Source organism: Rhinolophus sinicus, chromosome 2, assembly GCF_057876585.1.
Source record: "Rhinolophus sinicus isolate RSI-liver-muscle chromosome 2, RSI-T2T, whole genome shotgun sequence".
NCBI classification, from domain to species: Eukaryota; Metazoa; Chordata; class Mammalia; order Chiroptera; family Rhinolophidae; genus Rhinolophus; species Rhinolophus sinicus.
The window spans coordinates 190,232,231-190,249,958 of record NC_142502.1 but is presented as its reverse complement, the minus strand read 5'-3'; the positions used below and the strand labels follow the sequence as shown (position 1 = coordinate 190,249,958).

Sequence of the window (17,728 nt, the reverse complement as noted above, 5' to 3'; positions counted from 1 at the left end):
GTTCGCTCTGCCTGCCAGCCCGCCCCACGTGAAGTGAAACGTAACTGGGCAGCAGGTCAGCGTTTCCATCGCACATGGAAAAAGGTCCGTCCCAAAGTGCAGACTCTCCATACAGCCAGGCAGTGGGGACGCCCAAAGGGCCCACACTCTGCCCCCCATGGGGACTCTGCGCCTAAAATCATGACTTAAAACATTTGATTCCATGAGAAAACACGTGTTTCTTAGTAAATATTAGCAGGAAATCAATATTTTAAAATACATGCGAAGTCGAAATTTAAAGGGAGAGTTTTACCGACTGCATGACACACACGATAAAGTGTCTGTCATGTTAAGAACAAACTGCTGGTTGACAGGTTGTTAGACGTAACCTCACATTCATTGCACGAGCTGTCACTTTGCTGTTAACAAGTACTGTTTTATTCTACGTCCTATGTATAAATGTTTTGTCAACAACCCAGTTTTAATACAAACTAAAAACAAAATAATGATAAATTCACTACACTAAAGAAAAAGAAAAAAAAAAAGTGTGAGACCCATGACGTATCGTCTGTAAAAAGACTCAACACTTTGCAGGCATTTTTTTTCTGATGAAATTAATCAGAGGGACACGTCACACATGACATTTTTATTTCTGAATGTTTAGTATCAACTTTTAACAATACTTGACTGAGTTTACTTAATGTTACATCTCTACTTTTCAGTACAATTGAAATTATACAGAATTTCTTGACATTCTTATATTCAGGGAATGGATACAATAAGACTCTGAGTGTAAACACTGTCGCTGCTATTGGGTCATGCGGTGTATAAGGGGGCAGCCGATGGCGGTGCTGGTGTGGACGCAGGACACTGGGCTGTGACAGAGAGCTGGCCACGCCCAGTCGTGCTGCCCTGAACAGTCCAGGGGACGTTTGCCACCGCAAAGTGCGAATCCTAGATGGAGGTGGGGAGACTTGAAATAATGTCACTACATTAGTGACATTATTTGCACTGATATGTTTTATTTGCGCTTAGTGTTTTATTTGCACTGATATGGCCCCAGGGGTAACCCTGACACTTGGTCCTTTCTCTGGTTTGTGTATTTATTTGCCGACTGCCCTGGAGGGCCGAGGCAGGGAGCCATGAGTCCTCCACGCTCACGTCCACAAACCTCTTAACCCAGTATGTTCTGTGTGAGTGTGTGCGACGCTGTGTGAGCTGGTTCACCAGGCGTCCTGAGGCATGTGCTGCGGTTCCTCGTTGCTTCCGCCCGAGCAGCTGCTGTCCCAGGGCACATGCTTTGGCAACACCCAACTGCTTACGTGGCTGTCCTTTGGACAGGTGACACCTGTTTCCTTAGATTTAAAGGTATTTATTTTTTTAACATTCCGTCACCTTCTGGTTTTGAGTTATTAACAGGAGCAGAGGTAGTGTCTTGTGTAAACCCAAGAGTTGGAGATACGTGGGATTTGCTCGGGCCGTATGTTTGTTTCAGAAGGCTCAGTGGCTTCATGGCATTCTGTTTAGATGGCATCAGTTTCCATTTTCAGTTGAAGGAAGAGACAGAACCCTAGAAAGTTGTAGAAGTGACAAGGATGGACATGGGACCCATAGGGGTGAAGCTCAAACAGTCTTCAGGGGTCTTTAATGCACACACAAAAAAAAGTGGCAAGTACAATAACTACACACAGGAATGAATGTGAGACACAAAAGTATCTCCCAGCAAACCCAGCGCCCCTTCACCTGGTCCCAGTGTCCCTGCCTCCCCGTGAGGCCATGGGCTAGGGAGGCAGAGGGCAGAGAGGCGGAGGTCGTAGGTAACTACAGATAGAATAGGACAGGTAGGCGTGTCGCTCGGCCCCGCCAAGGCCCTGCACAGGGTCTGTGCAGCTGAGGACACAAATGAGGAGAAAATAATTTGCCACGTCACCCACAGAGCAGGAAACAAACCTGAAAGAGCCTCAAATAGGCCACACACAACTTGCAGTGGTCACTCGAACAAACTCCCTTTAAGCTGATGTCTGCATTTTTACAGCTTATGAGACCGAAGAAAGTTGGGGATGCCAGCTGGGGGTGCAGACCCCATGACAGTTCTTGGTGTGGACGTTCGACTTAAACAAGAGCCTTGGGTGTGAATTCTGAGCAAGAACCAGAGCTTTGCACATACTTGGTGTAAGCAGCGTGGGGATTTGGGCGGCACCCGAGCCTTGTGTGCCCCAATGTGTCAGTTAACCGGGAGTTGCAGAGACAGCTGTGCTCCTGTTGCTTGATTTTTCAGGTAAATGAGTCATCACCATGGAACAATTTTTAATAGTTATTGCCCGTCTTTCTGGGCTGATACCCACAGTACGGCATTAGTAGTTAGTCGTAATGAGAAAGCTAGCGTCCCTCCTGGAACCCTGGGAGGACGCTGGCGCCTGGCGCACCAGAGTGGAACGTTTCTTCTTAGGACCCACGATTGACAGAAATCACGTACACGTCAGGGATTTGGGATGGTCCCTCAGTGGCTCCCATGGCTGGAGATTTGGGGTTGCAGAATTTTTTAAATGAACCATCTGCTTTTCTTTTTTTCCCCTGTTTCTCATTTAAGAAAGGGTAGCGAAGACAAGCTTTACACAATGAGTGACTCACTCCCCTGCTGTCCTCCTTAGCTGGCTGTATGTCATTTCTGTAAATTAGGCGGATGATACAGACTCCACGCGGAGTGTGCCACGGGGCCCCGTTCCACGGAGACTGAAGCGCTGTGGACGTGACGGTCTGTTTAAAGGGCCTCTGCAGGGGGGGCCTCCTAAGTATGGCCGCTGGTTCTCTGCGCATTGGCACAGATGGCCAGGGGCTGCCTCAGGCGTCTGGGGTGTCTGGACCGTGGCTCTCAGGGCGGCCTGGGGTGTGGGACCCACGTGGCCAGAGGGCAAGGCCTGCGCCATCCTCCCATCTGACACTGGGCCTGGGCGTTCACGGGTGGGAAAGACGTTGGTGCTTTCAAACAACGGCCGGTCCGCGAGGCCAGTGTAAGCTGAGGAGAAGCTCTAGTTACTCTATGTTCAGCTTCTCAGGCTTTAAGACAAACTGTAACTAGCCTGGACCCTGGGCAGCAGGCTGCATGTCCCAGGGTGGCGATCAGACATCCGGGCACACGTGAGAGATGTGCTTGGGTGCTCACAGAGCGCTGAGAAACCGCGTCGCACGCTCCGTTCCTGCCAGGGTGCCCCGGCAGCTCGGGGCTCTCCTACGGCCGTGGCAGTCGGCTCACTTCAGACACTAGTTTGCAAAGTGCTCTGAGGGGCAGGTCCCCGTGGGTGTGCGTGTGAATGACCCCTGGACAGCTGCTCCTCCCTTAACTTCCACCTCGTAAGAGAGACAAGGCCGTGAGCTCATCGCTGGGGGGCCGAGAAAGGCATGTCTGTTTCATGGCTTTCACTTACATTATCGTCACCCATCAGCCAAGTCGCATTCTCATGACTTTGTTTTTCTGGTTTTTATTTTTATTTTGAAGGGACCATCTCTGTTAGACCTTATGTTTTGGACATCAAAATAATGTTGGTTTTATAATTAAAATACAGTATTTCAACTCAAAGATGTTGCAAAGGAAATAGACACAAATATGCCTCTTTTGACATAAGAAAAACACCAGTCATAATAGTACCTATCAGTTTTTCAATGAAAGAGCAAGGCATTTTCTTATGCAGGCTGATGTCAGGCCACTTCCTCTGTGGGAGAATGAGCTCGTCACGCCGTACAGGGGGGCAGCTGAGGCTCAGGGAGCTCACGGCAAGGCCCAGCGTCACTCGGCTTCTGTCTGATAGAGTGACAGGTGTGTCCAGCAGGCTGCCCTCAGCGATGACATCCTGGTGTTTCTTTTTTCATTTTTTAAAATTTTGGTAAAATATGTGTGGCATAAGTGTGTCCATTTTAACTAGTTTTAAGCTCGATGGCACTAAGCACGTTTGTGGTGCTGTGTTACCATCCCCACCGCCATCTCCAGAACTCAGCATCTTCCCAGACTGACCCCCGGCACCCACTAAACACTCATCCCACCCCGCCCCCAGCCCTCGGTGCTGTCCCTGTGGTTTGACGAGGTGCCACATATGAATGGAGGCGTAGAGTATCTGCCCTTCTGCATGTGGCTTCTGCCCCTCAGTGTGGGTTTTCAGTGTTCTTCCATGTCGGGCATCCATCAGTGCTTATCCTTCTCATGGCTATGTCCCTGTGGGCTCCCCACGTTCTGTCTGCCCGTCACCCCTGTTGAGGGACACTCGGACTGCTTCACCTTTTGGCTGCTGTGAACTCAGGGGTACAAGCATCTGTCTGAGTCCTTGTTTTCAGTTATTTGGGGTGTGTACCTGTGAGTGGAGCTGCCGGGTCTCGTGTGAATGCACGCTCAGCTTCTGGAGGACCCGCTCCCACCGGCAGTGTGTGGGGTTCCAGTTTCTCCACCTCATCACCAACACGTATGTCCTTGCTTCTTACTTGCCTCCCCTGTGGCTGTACGGTGGTGTCTCACTGTGGTTTTGGTTTGCGTTTTACTATCGATCAGTGATGCTGAGCCCCTTTTCATGAGCGTGTTGGCCATTACAGATCCCTTTGGAGAAAGGTCAATTCAAGATCTTTGCCCATTTTTCAATAGTGATTGTCTTTTTGTTGTTGACTTGTAGGCGTTTTCTATATATTTTTCATATTAAATCCTTATGAGATACATGATTTGCAAATATTCTCCCATTCTGTAGGCTGTCAATTATACAGGTTCTCTTGAACATGTCCTTTGATACACAAAACTGTTTAATTTTGGTGAAGCCCAATGTATCTGTTCTTTTGAAGGTGGAGCACCCGGCTTTAAGCGTCCTGGGTCCCGAAGCTGCACCAGCTTCCTGTGGCCGCCCCACCTGGCCACACGGAACCCCCGTGGACATGGGGTGGTTTGCAGCAGTTTTGTGTTTTTCTAGACTTCGCAGGAGGGCCTCTTGCCAGTGTGACGTCGGGTTGAGTGGAAGGCTTAGCAGGCCTCCTAAGGAGGATTTGCAGGCGTGAGGGGTAGGCTTTTGCTTGTGATCTCGAAACCGATGGAAATGAGCACAGCATCCACTGCCCTGCAAACGCTGTTTTGAAAACAGCTCAGCGACTGCTGGGTGGTTATTTCTCTTCTTAAGATTTTGAGTGGATTTCTAAACAGCGACAGCGTCTGACGTGCTGTGTGAGTTCTGAGTGGGTGCCTGTGGGCGGCAGCTCCGGGGCCCATAGCCGCATGCCCACGGCCCGTGTCACAGCCAGGGGTGAACAGCTGCCTCGGGATGTCCTAAAGCACTTCCTCCACAAGACCTTGGTGTAAAAATAAATGAAAGAAAGAAAGAAATCTGCCTGATGCTCAAACTTTCCACGTCCACCCTGAATGCAAGGAGCCGTTACTTGGGGAACTGAATTCAACCCACCCACGCTTTTCTGAGTTTGCGGGGCTAAAAGAAGGGTTTACAGATTTCTGCTTCGCCAGTAACACTTCACACGTAAACAAGCACACTGGCAGTGCCCAAGCAGAGGCCTTGGTACCTGGGGAGCCGTGCGGTGGGCAGCGATGCACAGGATTGCACAGAGGTCAGCTCCCTGGGACTCGCTCACAGGGACCCCGCTTCGTTCCCGAGTCAGCCCCGCTCAGCGGTCCCGAGAGCAGAAGCTTCCTCTGTGACCCGTCTCCTCCCGTTTTCTGAAATGCGTGACTTCTGGCCCCACGTCCACAGACGAACCGTGCTTCACACAACCTGCTCGTGGCTCAAATGGTCGTGACCTGAGTCACTGTCGGGCTGGGATGAGCGTCTGGAGTTCCCCACGTTCTGGGCGCTGTGAGCCCACTACGACCCCCTCCTCCCACCCCTGCCCAGCCAGCCCTTCCCCTCTCCCTCCCTCCCTATGAGAACCCGGACCTGAGGGCACCCCTGGCTGCGGCGCAGGCTCCCGCCGACCCCAGGACAGCTGCCTGGGTCAGAATGTCCCCAGTGCCCAGTGGTATCCGTCAGGGGGCAGTGTTCCCAGAACCTCCCCACCTCTGCAGTGGGGGCTCCAAGGGCATTAAGGACACCAACTGGGGGATGCATGGGTGAAAGAAAAACACCCTCGGAGGCGTTGCCATGTCACAGGGAGAAGAGGTGGAGGGGGAGTGAGAGGTGAAGGCCCTTATCTCCCACCCAGCACGAACCCCCCCAGACACTCCCTGAACCACCGGGCAGCTGGGCTCCGGGCCTACGGTGCTCAGGGAATGGTCCCCCCTCCTGAGGAAGCACAGGGTGGCTCAGAGGAGAGGGAGCTGGTGTGAAGGCTCAGGGAGGAGAGGGGGTCTGAGGGTTGGACGGAGATCTGGTGGGGCCGCCCAGAGTGGGCAGCTGGGCTGGCAGGGCACCACACTCTCCAGGGCAAACAGGAAAGCTATGGAAAAGGTTGTCCCTCTCTTGATTTCATTTGACACTTGGTAATTTGAGAATCTTGTAAATGGATCCTTATAAAAAGGCCTTGTGTAGTTGAACCAAGAAAGAAAATTCTCAAGAAAATTAACATGTTTAGGGGAAATTACACTACAAACATAATACCAATTAAAGTGCATGAAGAGCCAGACACACGTGGCCAAGCAGCTGTTTCTCCTGGGAGACGTCTGACCAGACGGGGAGCGCGGAGCCCGGACGCGAAGCATGCATTCTGCAGCCACTTCTCCCCAGATGGCTTGGAGGAAGACTGGCCCTCACGAGTGGGCTGCAACCCACCACCCCAAAATAAACCAGAAACCACACACACACAAAAATGTGTCCCAAAGTCACTGCTTTTAAAGGGGTAGGGTCTGTAAGACTGTCCTCCTCCAGAAAGTGGACCCCAGATGGAAAATGCCTGGGACGTGGCAGGTGGGCTGAGGGCCTCGTCAGGGACTTGGACGCCCGAAGCCAACATCCTAAAGCTGCTTGTGCTGGACGCACTGGTCCGTCACTTCCGGAAGCCATGCCTTCCCCTAGCAGTCCCGTAAGGGGTGTGTCCCCACCCAGCCCAGAACCACGGTGTTGCAGCCCCTGTAGTCCACTCTCCCTTCCCTCTGACCCCAGCCGCACACAGGGCCAGCGGCATGTGTCCCCTGCTTGGTTTCATTTGAAAAGCACGCTGAGTGGACACTTGCTCTATACGTATTTGAGCAGAAAGCACCTTAAACTGTTTGCGTGTCGGGCTGTCTCACAGCTGTGTTTCTGGTGAAGCCATTGCTGACACGCATGATATGCTTGTTCTGTGGCAGGAGCTGTGCGGGGCCTCCCATGCACAGTGCATCACGTGACAGCAGCCCTGGGAGAGGCTGTCGTCACCGGCTGTGACTGGCCTAAGGGACTGACTTCCGGTCCCAGAATTAAGGGTGGAGAGGAATCGGAGCCCAGAGTCCATACCGACGGCAGTGTCCTGTGCTCACCGTCTGTGAAAGGCACAGGCCAGTGGATATAGCATAAGCCGGGCCCCCACGCTCTGACTGGCAGAGTCTGAAGAATGCGGCCTCATGTGAGGGAGGGACAAGTCCTGGTGTGAGGCCGTGGCCCTGCCGAGGGCTGGGAAGCCCAGATGCAGGAGACGTTTTCTCAGCGAGGAGGGCACGAGCATGTCCTCTGTGCTCTTCAGGGACCTGGTGACAGACCATGAGGCCTGGTGTCGTCCGCACGCGGGCAAACTGCCCTGGAGGGGAGGGAGGGTGGCGGAGGCACTGCCAGGCTGAGGGGCAGGCAGACTGGGGTGACCGGCCAGGCCAGGCCACAGAGGCTACGTGGTCCCAGGGACTCAGACCACCAACTCAAAGTCAGTCACCATCCTGCCCAGAACCCGGCGTGGGCACGGGAGTAATAAGGAAAATGTCACCAACCTAAGCCACATGGTCCACCTGGACACGGTGTTGGTGAGTGACAGAGTGTGCACAGCACTCGGCCACGTGCCCACTCAGCCGCTGTCCACGTCTCAGTCACAGCTGCCCAGTTCCAGGCCTTGCCGGCGCTGGGAAAGGATGTGTTTCTAAAATAATGAGTCTAAGCCTTGTTTTGGGTAATAAATCATGGTGTCAGTTTAAAATTTATTTTTTAATTAAAATTTTATAAAGAAGAAAAAGGTATCGTGTTTAAATGACCAGCTGGGATCAAACATCTCTGTGCCTGAGGGTGTGGGAGGGGCATCTTCTTTCACCCTCGGTGTGAAGTGTGGTTTTCTAGCTGGCAATTCCCCGAAACTGGGCAGAGAGGCGACTTTACAGGAAGAGGGCAGAAGGAGCTTCTGTCAGGAAAGAGGTGAGAATTTGCATGTAGATGCATCAGTTACTGACGTTTTGGCAAAGAGTTCATTTCAAAAACTTTTGAATCAATGAGAGAGAGCGTCCGTGTGTGAGTGAGGCTGGATGTCGGTTACCGTGCAGCATGGTGGCCCGGCTGTGCATGCCAGCGTTTCGGAGACAGTCACTCTGCATCCTGAACAAAGCATGCAGACGGCCCACTGCCTTTGTTGTCAGCCGTGTCAGCGTCTCCGTGGTCCTTCCTGCCGATTTGGCGGGCTGTGCAGAACGGCACACACACCGTGGAAGGTCGCGTGGCAGCTGCTGGTCGGGCACAAGCCCCTGCCATGTGTATGTCTGAAGCACCAGCCTGTGACATTCTGGCTCTCAGGACTCACAGGAAGATGGAAGCAAGGTGAACTGTGACAAAGGGGGCTGTGGGACTGCCTGCTGCAGAGTCCTAAGTGAGAAACTAGGAGGACACACGTCCACAGGTCCCTGAAAAGACAGCGAAGCGACCTGTTCAGCTGTCATCGCCAGGGCACTGCAGACAGACATGGCATTTAGGTGGCCAGTAGACGACGGACACAAACCGACGCCTGGTATGGGCTTTTGTTAATTACTAGCTCGTCACAATAACCTGAAAATGTCTTTTCCAGTATCCTAACATATGTATTCTACTTTCTAAAATCATTTCAGCATGAGTAAAATTCTGTGCTGTTTCTTTGAAAATTGATTTTGTTTATGAAATAAGTGTAGGAGTGATTTATCTTTGTCAGAACTTGGAAAACTTCGAGTAAAAGGTTTACATGAGCAGAGAAAAGCAGGCCAGTGACGCTCGTGGCACCCGTGTGCGTCGGGGTTACTTGGGGGGCCACACTCCATGGAAACAAGTCTCGGGCAGCAGACATTCATCTCCCAAACACAGGTCTCAGGGGAAGGAAGCTGGTGAAAGTGACACACTCAGCACTTGAGAAAAGTCAGATGTTTTGAGAGTCCTGGTGAGATGGTAACGTTGAGCTTTCCTGTAAATAAAACCTATGAAGTTATTGTGCTGTTATTTGCCAAGGGGGGAAAGGCAGTTTAAAATGGGAGCCAGAGAAGAGCCCAGCAGCCCTCAGGGTGCAGAGCAGTGAGCGTCCAAGGAGGTATTTACAGAGGCAACTACGACGGTACCATGGCAACCACACTTCTGTGCAGGCAGGTGGCCCTTCTGAACCAGACAGAAGGAAGGGAGCAGGTGACCCAGGTCAATTCCAAGGGGACGGGAGGGTCAGCCCCTCCTCTCCTCCCTGCTGTGCTCCTGCCACCCTCGGGACAGCATGTGCCTCACGGAAGCTCCAGCTTCCGGCCACAAATTGCCCCTCTTGTGCTTGGTGCTCTCCCCAGTGACCCACCAGGACCTCTGGAACGTGGCCGTCCCTGGTCCCTGGCTCAGGCTCCGTTCTCTGTGGTTCTCCCCGAGGAGTTTCCTGCCCCCAGTGCTCCCCTTCCACATAATGGCAGAGGTCATCTTTGTCATGCAGACGTGACTGCGCCTGTCCCTGCTCACCCCCCACCCGGCAACGGGGCCCAGGGCAGCATTGGACCACACAGCCCCCCACAACACCCCAGGACACAGCCGGCCCTCGGAGCTCAGCGCCCGCCCGCCAGCCCTACCCCTGCCAACTGTAACAGGCCGGTTACTGCCGAGGCTGGTGCGTTCAGAACCACGCTCCACTCAGTTCTGTCCCCGTAACCTTTCTGTGCATCGGGCAGGCCCTGACCTAAGCCTGTGACAAGGGCAGAGTGCACATCCGCGCCCCAGACGGCCTCTGTCGTTATGCGCACACAGCTCACCAGGGAGGACCCACTTCCGTTCAGTAGGGGAGGCAGAGCCTGAGAATCTGTGTTTCCAAGAAGCTTCCAGGAGCTGCTCATGCTCTGGGATAGCCCCGCGTGAAACCTGGTGCAGCAGTGTTTCTGGGACGTCTTTGTGGCATGGTGACGCTGCGGGCGAGTCCTGCAGTCTACAGTAAGTGAAACGGCGCCCACCCACTGGACCAAGCGCTCAGTCCTGGATTTCAGGTGCCAGTTCCATGACTAATCAGTGTTGTCACCTTGCAGAGGTGACTTAAAACTCTGACACCTCCACTCCCTCACCTGGAGAACGGGATTTATCTCTTCATGGTGAGTGTTTTATTTTACTTTTTATCTTTGAGGCTGGGACACGTTGTCACGGTGACACAGATAACTTGGTGAAGAGGCCTGTTGCTGGCTGGGCACCGATGGAAGCAGCTCTCAATCACGCTTGGCGGTGGTGCCAGCTGAGGTGAGAGAGACGCCACCACAGCCCTCAGTCCTGAGCTGCGTGGGGCCACGCCTCCTGCGAGCCACCCAGCAAATCACAGGAATTTTGCCAGCAGATGTTAAACTGTTGAAAACCATTGCTTGAAACTGACTGTGGTGGGAATACTAAATGGGAGACCAAGGTCTGAACCCCGATATCCAGAGGTATTAACCATTAAATTATAAAGGTCAGAAGGCGGTCGGAGTCCCTGCAGAGCCGTTCGTGGTAAGTTGATTTCTGGGGCCTAGTTTTTTCTTGCGGGAGCATATTCTGTCATACATGGTCTCAGCCTTCTCTAAGGGCAATTACAAAGCATCGTTTCTAGATGGTCATTCATTTATTCAGCAGCTGTCTAGTTCAAGTACATCCTCTGTGAGGAATTCACTGGGATGGGACATGGTGAGGCTCGCTTTGAAATACAGTCTGCATTTGAATTGTATGGCTGAGTGGAAAGTCTTCTCCCTAATGGCCATAGACTTTAAATCTCCCCCTCAATAAGGTTGTCAGGTGACAATTGGGGAAAACTGGAAACCCGGGATGGCTACTGTTCATCAAAGGGGTGTCAGTCAATGTGCGGGCCTTTTACGGGCATTTTTTGACAAGTCTGGCAATTTGTGCACTGAGATGGAAATATGGACAGTTCAGTAAAGAAATGTGATTTCTACTGGAGGAGATTTACTGAGGACAGGCAGGTGATATTAACTCTTGTGTTGATTGAAAGTGTCGCCCTTGTGATAGACGGAGCAGTAAAGAGTGTGAAGGAAGCAATGCTTTCTCACATTTCAGTGCCCTCACTATCCCTGTTCTGACGAGCCCGGTGTAGGTCCTATGGCTTCCTAAAAGTTTTACCTCATTAAGGAAAAGTCCGAAATCTTAAAACACTCAAAGTGGATGGATAATTGTGCCAAGCTGTAGACTATATTTAAAATCATTATTTCAGCCAACATGAAATATTAAAAGGCGTTATGAAAATGTAGGTCATTAGGACAAATGTGCTTCAGAGGAAAGTAACTGGGTGACAGTTCAGTGGTGGACAGAGGGACATGGGACTGGCAGTCAGTGGCATACGCTGTAGCCACTGTGCTCGACACTCAGCTTCCTGGTCTTTCCACAAGAAAGGTGTTGCCTGTTGGAAATGTGGTTGGCTGGGACAGTGCATGCAAGAACACTTTGGAACGTTCAAGCAGTTTCAAACCATATTTTGTGAGGGTCGGCAAACATGGCTGAGCAGAAAGGTCGTGGGCGTCAGGGTCAGATAGACCCCGATAGTCTCCCTTCACCCACAGCGGCAGTGTGACTCGGGCTTCAGCAGGCCTGTTTGTCATCATGAGTCAGGGACCGTCCCGCCTTGTGAGTGGTCATGAGGGGAAGAAGGCGTGTGCGGCGGCCGCCTGCCCAGTGACCACACAGATTCACACCCGTTAGTTTTCATTGTCTTTGCACGATGTTAGTGCCAAACATGCCACCACTGTGGCCTGGGAGCTCATTTCATCTTTCCAGGACTCAGAAATCTTTTTTTTCACTGTGATAAATCATATGAGGTCTGTTCTTTTAACCGATTTTTAAGTGTACATTGAACTGTAGTTCAATAGAGTTAAGTGCATTTGATTGTTGTGCAACTGGTCTCCAGAACTTTCCATCTTCCCAAACTGAAACTGCAGCCACTGAACACTCACTTCCCCTCCCCTCCCCCAGCCCCCGGTACCCACCATCTATTTACTTCCTTTCTCTGTGAATTAGAGGACTCTGGGGACCTCATAGGGTCACACAGGGTCTGTCCTTCTGTGACTCGCTTATTTCTCTTAACACAATGTCCCAAGGTTCACGCCTGTTGTCACGTGTATCAGAATCTCCTTTTTTAAGGCTGAATACTCCATTGTGTGGCCGGACCACATCTTCTTACCCATTCATCAGTCAGTGGACACCGGGTGGTTTCTGCCTGTTGGCCGCTGTGGCTGTGCTGCTCTGAACATCTGGTACAGGTGTCTCTTTAAGTCCCAGCTGTCAACTCTTTGGACAAATATCCAGGAATGGAATTGCTGGCTTGTGTGGTGGTTGTATTTTTAACATTTTGAGGAACCTCTTTCCTGTGTCCATAGTGGCTGCACATTTTCCCCTCCCACCAACTGTGCAGGAGGGTTCCAGTTTCTCCACATCCTCACCAACACTTGTTTTCTATGGTTTTGCTGTTTTTTTTCTTTGAACAAGGCCATCCTAACAGGTGTGAGGTGGCACCTCATTTCCCAGATGGTTAGTGATGCTGAGCAATTTTTAGCACACCTGTTGGCCATGTATGTGTCATCTTTGGAAAAATGCCCACTTTTCAATTGGCCCATCCACACGCTATGTTGGAAACATTCTCCCTGTCACATTCCCTGGCCCTTGTATGGAGCCTGGACCATGGGTTAGCAGCCCAGCCTGTTCTAGAGAAGTTTCTGGTATGTCCACATCAGCAGACCATGTTCGTGCACCCCCATGCTCGTGCACCCCCATGCTCGTGCACCCCCATGCTCGTGCACCCCATGCTCGTGCACCCCCATGCTCGTGCACCCCCATGCTCGTGTACCCCATGCTCGTGCACCCCCATGCTCGTGCACCCCCATGCTCGTGCACCCCCATGCTCGTGTACCCCATGCTCGTGCACCCCCATGCTCGTGCACCCCCATGCTCGTGCACCCCCATGCTCGTGCACCCCATGCTCGTGCACCCCCATGCTCGTGCACCCCCATGCTCGTGCACCCCCATGCTTATAGTACCACAGTGGTGGGGGTCAGGTTACAGTCTTTATTCCCAGAAGGCTCTGGGTACCTGCTGCACAGGAAGGAGAAGCCCTTTGCTTTCTCTATGTTTAAATGCATTATATTGGCATAAGTATTATAAAAGAGGCAAATACAGTGAGTTTTTTCCTTTATTTGAATAATAGAATTCTGTCCCTATGTGATTTTCTTTCCTCCGCTTCACACACAAAGCAGCAAGCACACACTGATCACTTGTATGTCACCAGACACAGGGCTATATGCGGATAAGGGACCTTCTCTTGGGGATGGAGTGGGTGATTTTGGTTTAATATCTGCAAAGAAAGAGCCTCTGAAATAAAGAGCACGGGGGTCCACGTAGCATATGAGACATGGTTTCGCAGAAAAATCCCGTCACCCTCTGTGGTGTTTAGAGAATTGGTCCCGTGGGAGCTTACAGTCACCAGGTGGCTGGCCTTGGGGACAAATCCAAGGCCAGGTCCCCCACACTGTCCCACCAGAAGGATCATATCTATCACCTCAGTCTGCTCTGCCCTCGTCATCCCTCAGAAGTTGCCCTGCGTGGGTAAACTGAGTGCTTGGGTCAAGGGCTGGGCTCTTTTCTGTGTTTTCCACTGAGCCTCAGACATTGGACCCCCGATTCCATCATCCTGTCTTGGAGACCAGCATGAAATTTTGTAAAGGTGCTGCGTGATTTCCTTTCAGTGCTGGCAGCCTGAGAGTCTATGGTGGCCTTATAATGTGCCCCACTCTCCACCAGTAATGAGGAGTTTCTCTGTAACAGTTCACCCCATGAATGTGTCAGTCATGTTCTTTAGTCGGTTGCAGCGTTTCCTAAGTGGTCCTCGGAGATGTCCTGTCTTTAGACAGTCAATCAGCCTGAGAAACAAAGCATTACCGTTGCAGAGACAGGACGGTCACCCAGTATCTGAAACAGCCAAAGCTATTTAGGTCTCCCAAACTGACTTTTTCTCCAAACCCATTTGCACCAGCGCTCCTTTCCTAATATCACACTTAATACCGTCCGATAGTTTGGGGAAGTAGTGCTTTGTGATAGCATCACATTTAATATAATTTTTCAATCTCTTTACTGTTTGAGGGATGGGCAGTCTTAGAATTCGGCATGAGCCCTCCCTGAGCTCCAACAGAACGTCAACATCTGTTCTTGGCTGGCTCAAGCGGCGAAGTCGTAACTCAGCACAGCTTTGCTGGTAAATTGTGGTTAGGAAATCAGGCAGACCGGGTGTTCTGGGAAACGTTCACAGGGTGCTGCTTACTCAGTTCCTGGGGAAAGGTGGGATGGAAGCTTTATCCTGGACTTATGCACTGTCGACTGGGACCCTTTGTGGAATTTAGGGCTGTGCTTTTCCGCGGTTCTGTCAGCGTCTTCAGAGATTTGGCTGTGTGGCTTCAGTGTGTACAATCAGAGGTTACTGACCCTGTTCAGACGCGTGTGTCGAGGCTGCACACTCCCCTCACCCCCGGGCACGTTGTGCTGCTACTGGGTGAGTCTTTGGGGAACTAGAAAAGCAGCTTCCAATTTGCAGATGTAAATGATGTGGACAGAATGGCTCTTCTTTGCAAGCTCAGTAATTATTGCTTGCAGGCATATCCATACATTGAATTAAGTACATGGCACTTTGCAAGAACCTCGTGTTTTTTCTAAAATGTTACATGGTTTTCCAGGGACAAATCACAGTGAACGAAGCATTCTGAGTGTAGTCTCAGTCGAAGGAAGCAGTGGGTCCATTTGAATGACAGCTCAGCACAGGCACTGGGTGGCCCCCAGGTGCAGCGAGGGGTTTGAATACCAAGGGCTGTCGTGACTCTTCGGGAAGCTACTTAGAAATTATTAAGCTCCCACAGGAAACACACCTAAACATTTTGAGCTTTCTGCTTATCACCACTTAGAAAAAGTCAAAATAAATAACAGTCCATCAAAATCAGTCACCTGATGGTGCCGCTTGCTGTCACGGCTCAGGAAGGGCTCAGCTTACGGGGGATGGAGAAAGGGGCTCCTTCCCTTTGCTTCTGCTGCCTGGGCGTCGGGGCGGCTCCACACAAGTCTCTGCCTCTGTCCCTCCAGGCGGGTGTCCCTCTGAAATGAATTAATCCTCTCGAAGGCTCTCTCTGCTGGCAGCAGAGATAACAGCTTAGGGTGAACGTCCCACATGCGGCACGCCACCGCCTGGCATGCGACTGCCTGGCCACCCACGGAAGTCTGGTGGTCCCCGTGTCCCACAGGCCTCCCCGAAACGGGGCAGCTCCAGAGGAGGACAGGTACTCGTGGTTCCAACAGAGGGACCGAGTGGACTTCACGTTTAAAGGGAGTTTGAAGCCATTGTTGAGGTGTCACATCTTGGGTTACGAGAAGTAGCTCAAAAGGCAGGGATGGGTGGCGGGCAGGGTGTGCACACCGGCGTGTGGCCGTCCCTCCCGCCTGCAGCTGTGTCAACTTTCCCACCCTTTGTCCTGCCCCACAGTGAAAAGGTCAGAGATCTTCCTCAGAGGTGCTGGAAGAAGCATGGCTGTGGAGCAAATCAGAGCATGTTGTTTTCCTTTAAAATGATACATAAAAGCTTAGTTTCTGATGTCACTTCAGCAGCTCATAAAAACTCTACTAGGATTTTGAAAAAAATTTAGTTACTAGGATGCCAATCAAATAGCAGTCACCTTGAAAAGAATTTTGTTGTTCTTCGTTCTTTTGGAGTTTTGTTATATCAAAGTTGAAGAAAAAATCATAATACTGCGTTTAAAGCTCCCTTCTCATGGGTGGACGGCGAATCCCAAGTCGCCACAAAACACGTGGACGTACAGGTCGTTTCCCCCCATAGTAGCGTAGCCTTAAGACAGTTTGTCTTCTGCTTCAGCTGTGGGGCCATCGCTGACTTGTTGGTGTGATGCGTGGACGTATGTGGGGAGTTTTCAGGAAGAATGATACCAGTCTGTGGCTCGTTTTTGCTTTTCAGTAGCATTTGGGGTCTTTAAAATGGGAGTGAGGGATCCAGGAGTTTGTTCTGAGTATTTTTTGTTTCTTTCTTAGTGGGGGCACTGCGATCTCTGCAGGAAACTCACCCTCGAGCATCATTTCTTGTTTTTCCTGTTGGCAGGGTTATGAGGCTGAACCCGAGTCACTTGTCTGTTCCCTGCCCTGTGTGATATGTTCACAGCACCACAGCTGTCGGCTGTTCAGATAACCACGGTCTTTGTTATGAAGCATTCACACATGCACGCATGACACTTATGCACAGGCACCAGGAATCCACACGCACAGGTGCACACTCAGGCACACTCAGGCACACATGGAGAGGCACACACTCAGGCACGTGTGTGCACACGTGCACACATATGCTAAAGAGCTAGAGCACGTGGTTAGTGCCACTAAATTGCAAATGCCATGAGGTCTGCTGTCCCATCGTGACCCAGTCACCCAGCTGGCCATGCTTTAGTGAAGACTCCAATCGGGACTGTGCTGGTCAGGTGACTTGCGACCCAGCGTGGCTCGCGCTAGATGCCAAAGAGAGGAAATGAGTGTCAGCCTGAGTTAGTTACAAGAAAATAAGGCACTGGAACTAAATTGTCAGGAGAGCAGCGCAAAACCCAGTACATTCAGCTTATTGCGACCTGAGACCGGGTGACTCTGACACCTACTCTGCCTTCCTGATTTCCATGTCTGTGCACTTGAGTGACGGTCTCGGGGGTGATGGGTTCCGGCTCTGGCACGTTCCCAGTGTGCACACTACACACTGCGTTCTGTCTTTCCTGCAGGAGCTGGGGTTTCAGGACCTGACAGCCGTCCTGCACTGCGTCCACTCCTTCATGGCAGCTAAGGTGGCCTCGGTGGACGCCGCTTTCACGGACAGTCAGAGCCTCACCAGGAAGTTCACGCACAGCAGCTGAGCTTGCGCTGGTGACGATGCACATTGAGTTGTTTTCATAAGGAGGGACTCTGTTCTGCGCAGCACTGCGCTTGTCTGGTTTTCTAGCCAGTCTGCAGTTGTGACACCAATAAAATCCACCCGTACTTTCCAGCGATGGGAGGTGCTTGTTAAATGGACAGCTCTGTGTCACCATGTTGCCCCCGGTCATGCTGGTGGCCTCGGCACCATGCCCTGGTGCCACTATGATTTCCTTGTCACGGAGACCCCGGCGACTCGCCACGTGTATTTTCCTGGGGGTGTGGTTGATCAGTGCTCCTTTTCCTCAGGGAGGAGGCTGAGTCCAGGGCTTGTGGGCGAGAGGAGCAGAGGACTGTGGGAAAGGACATGGGCTTGAATGATTTAATTTACTATTAAACATTTATAAGCTAATTCTTATGTAATGAAATAATGATCACTTAAAGGTTACTTTTCCTAGTTCGTGAAGTGTAGCCTGCGTTTTGGTCTCCTTGTTTCTCATATG

At 51.5% G+C, this 17,728-nt stretch overlaps 1 protein-coding gene across 2 annotated transcripts in view; it reads left to right on the top strand.

Annotated features, from left to right (window-relative positions):
- SNTG2 (syntrophin gamma 2) overlaps positions 1-17,637 on the top strand; it is a 154,786-nt gene extending 137,149 nt beyond the window's left edge. For both annotated transcript variants that reach the window (XM_074331613.2, XM_074331614.2), the window contains exon 17: positions 17,096-17,637. In XM_074331613.2, coding sequence (XP_074187714.2) covers positions 17,096-17,227 — 132 coding nt within the window. In that variant the 3' untranslated portion in view covers positions 17,228-17,637. The remainder of the gene's footprint in view (positions 1-17,095) is intronic.
- Positions 17,638-17,728: the final 91 nt, after the last annotated feature.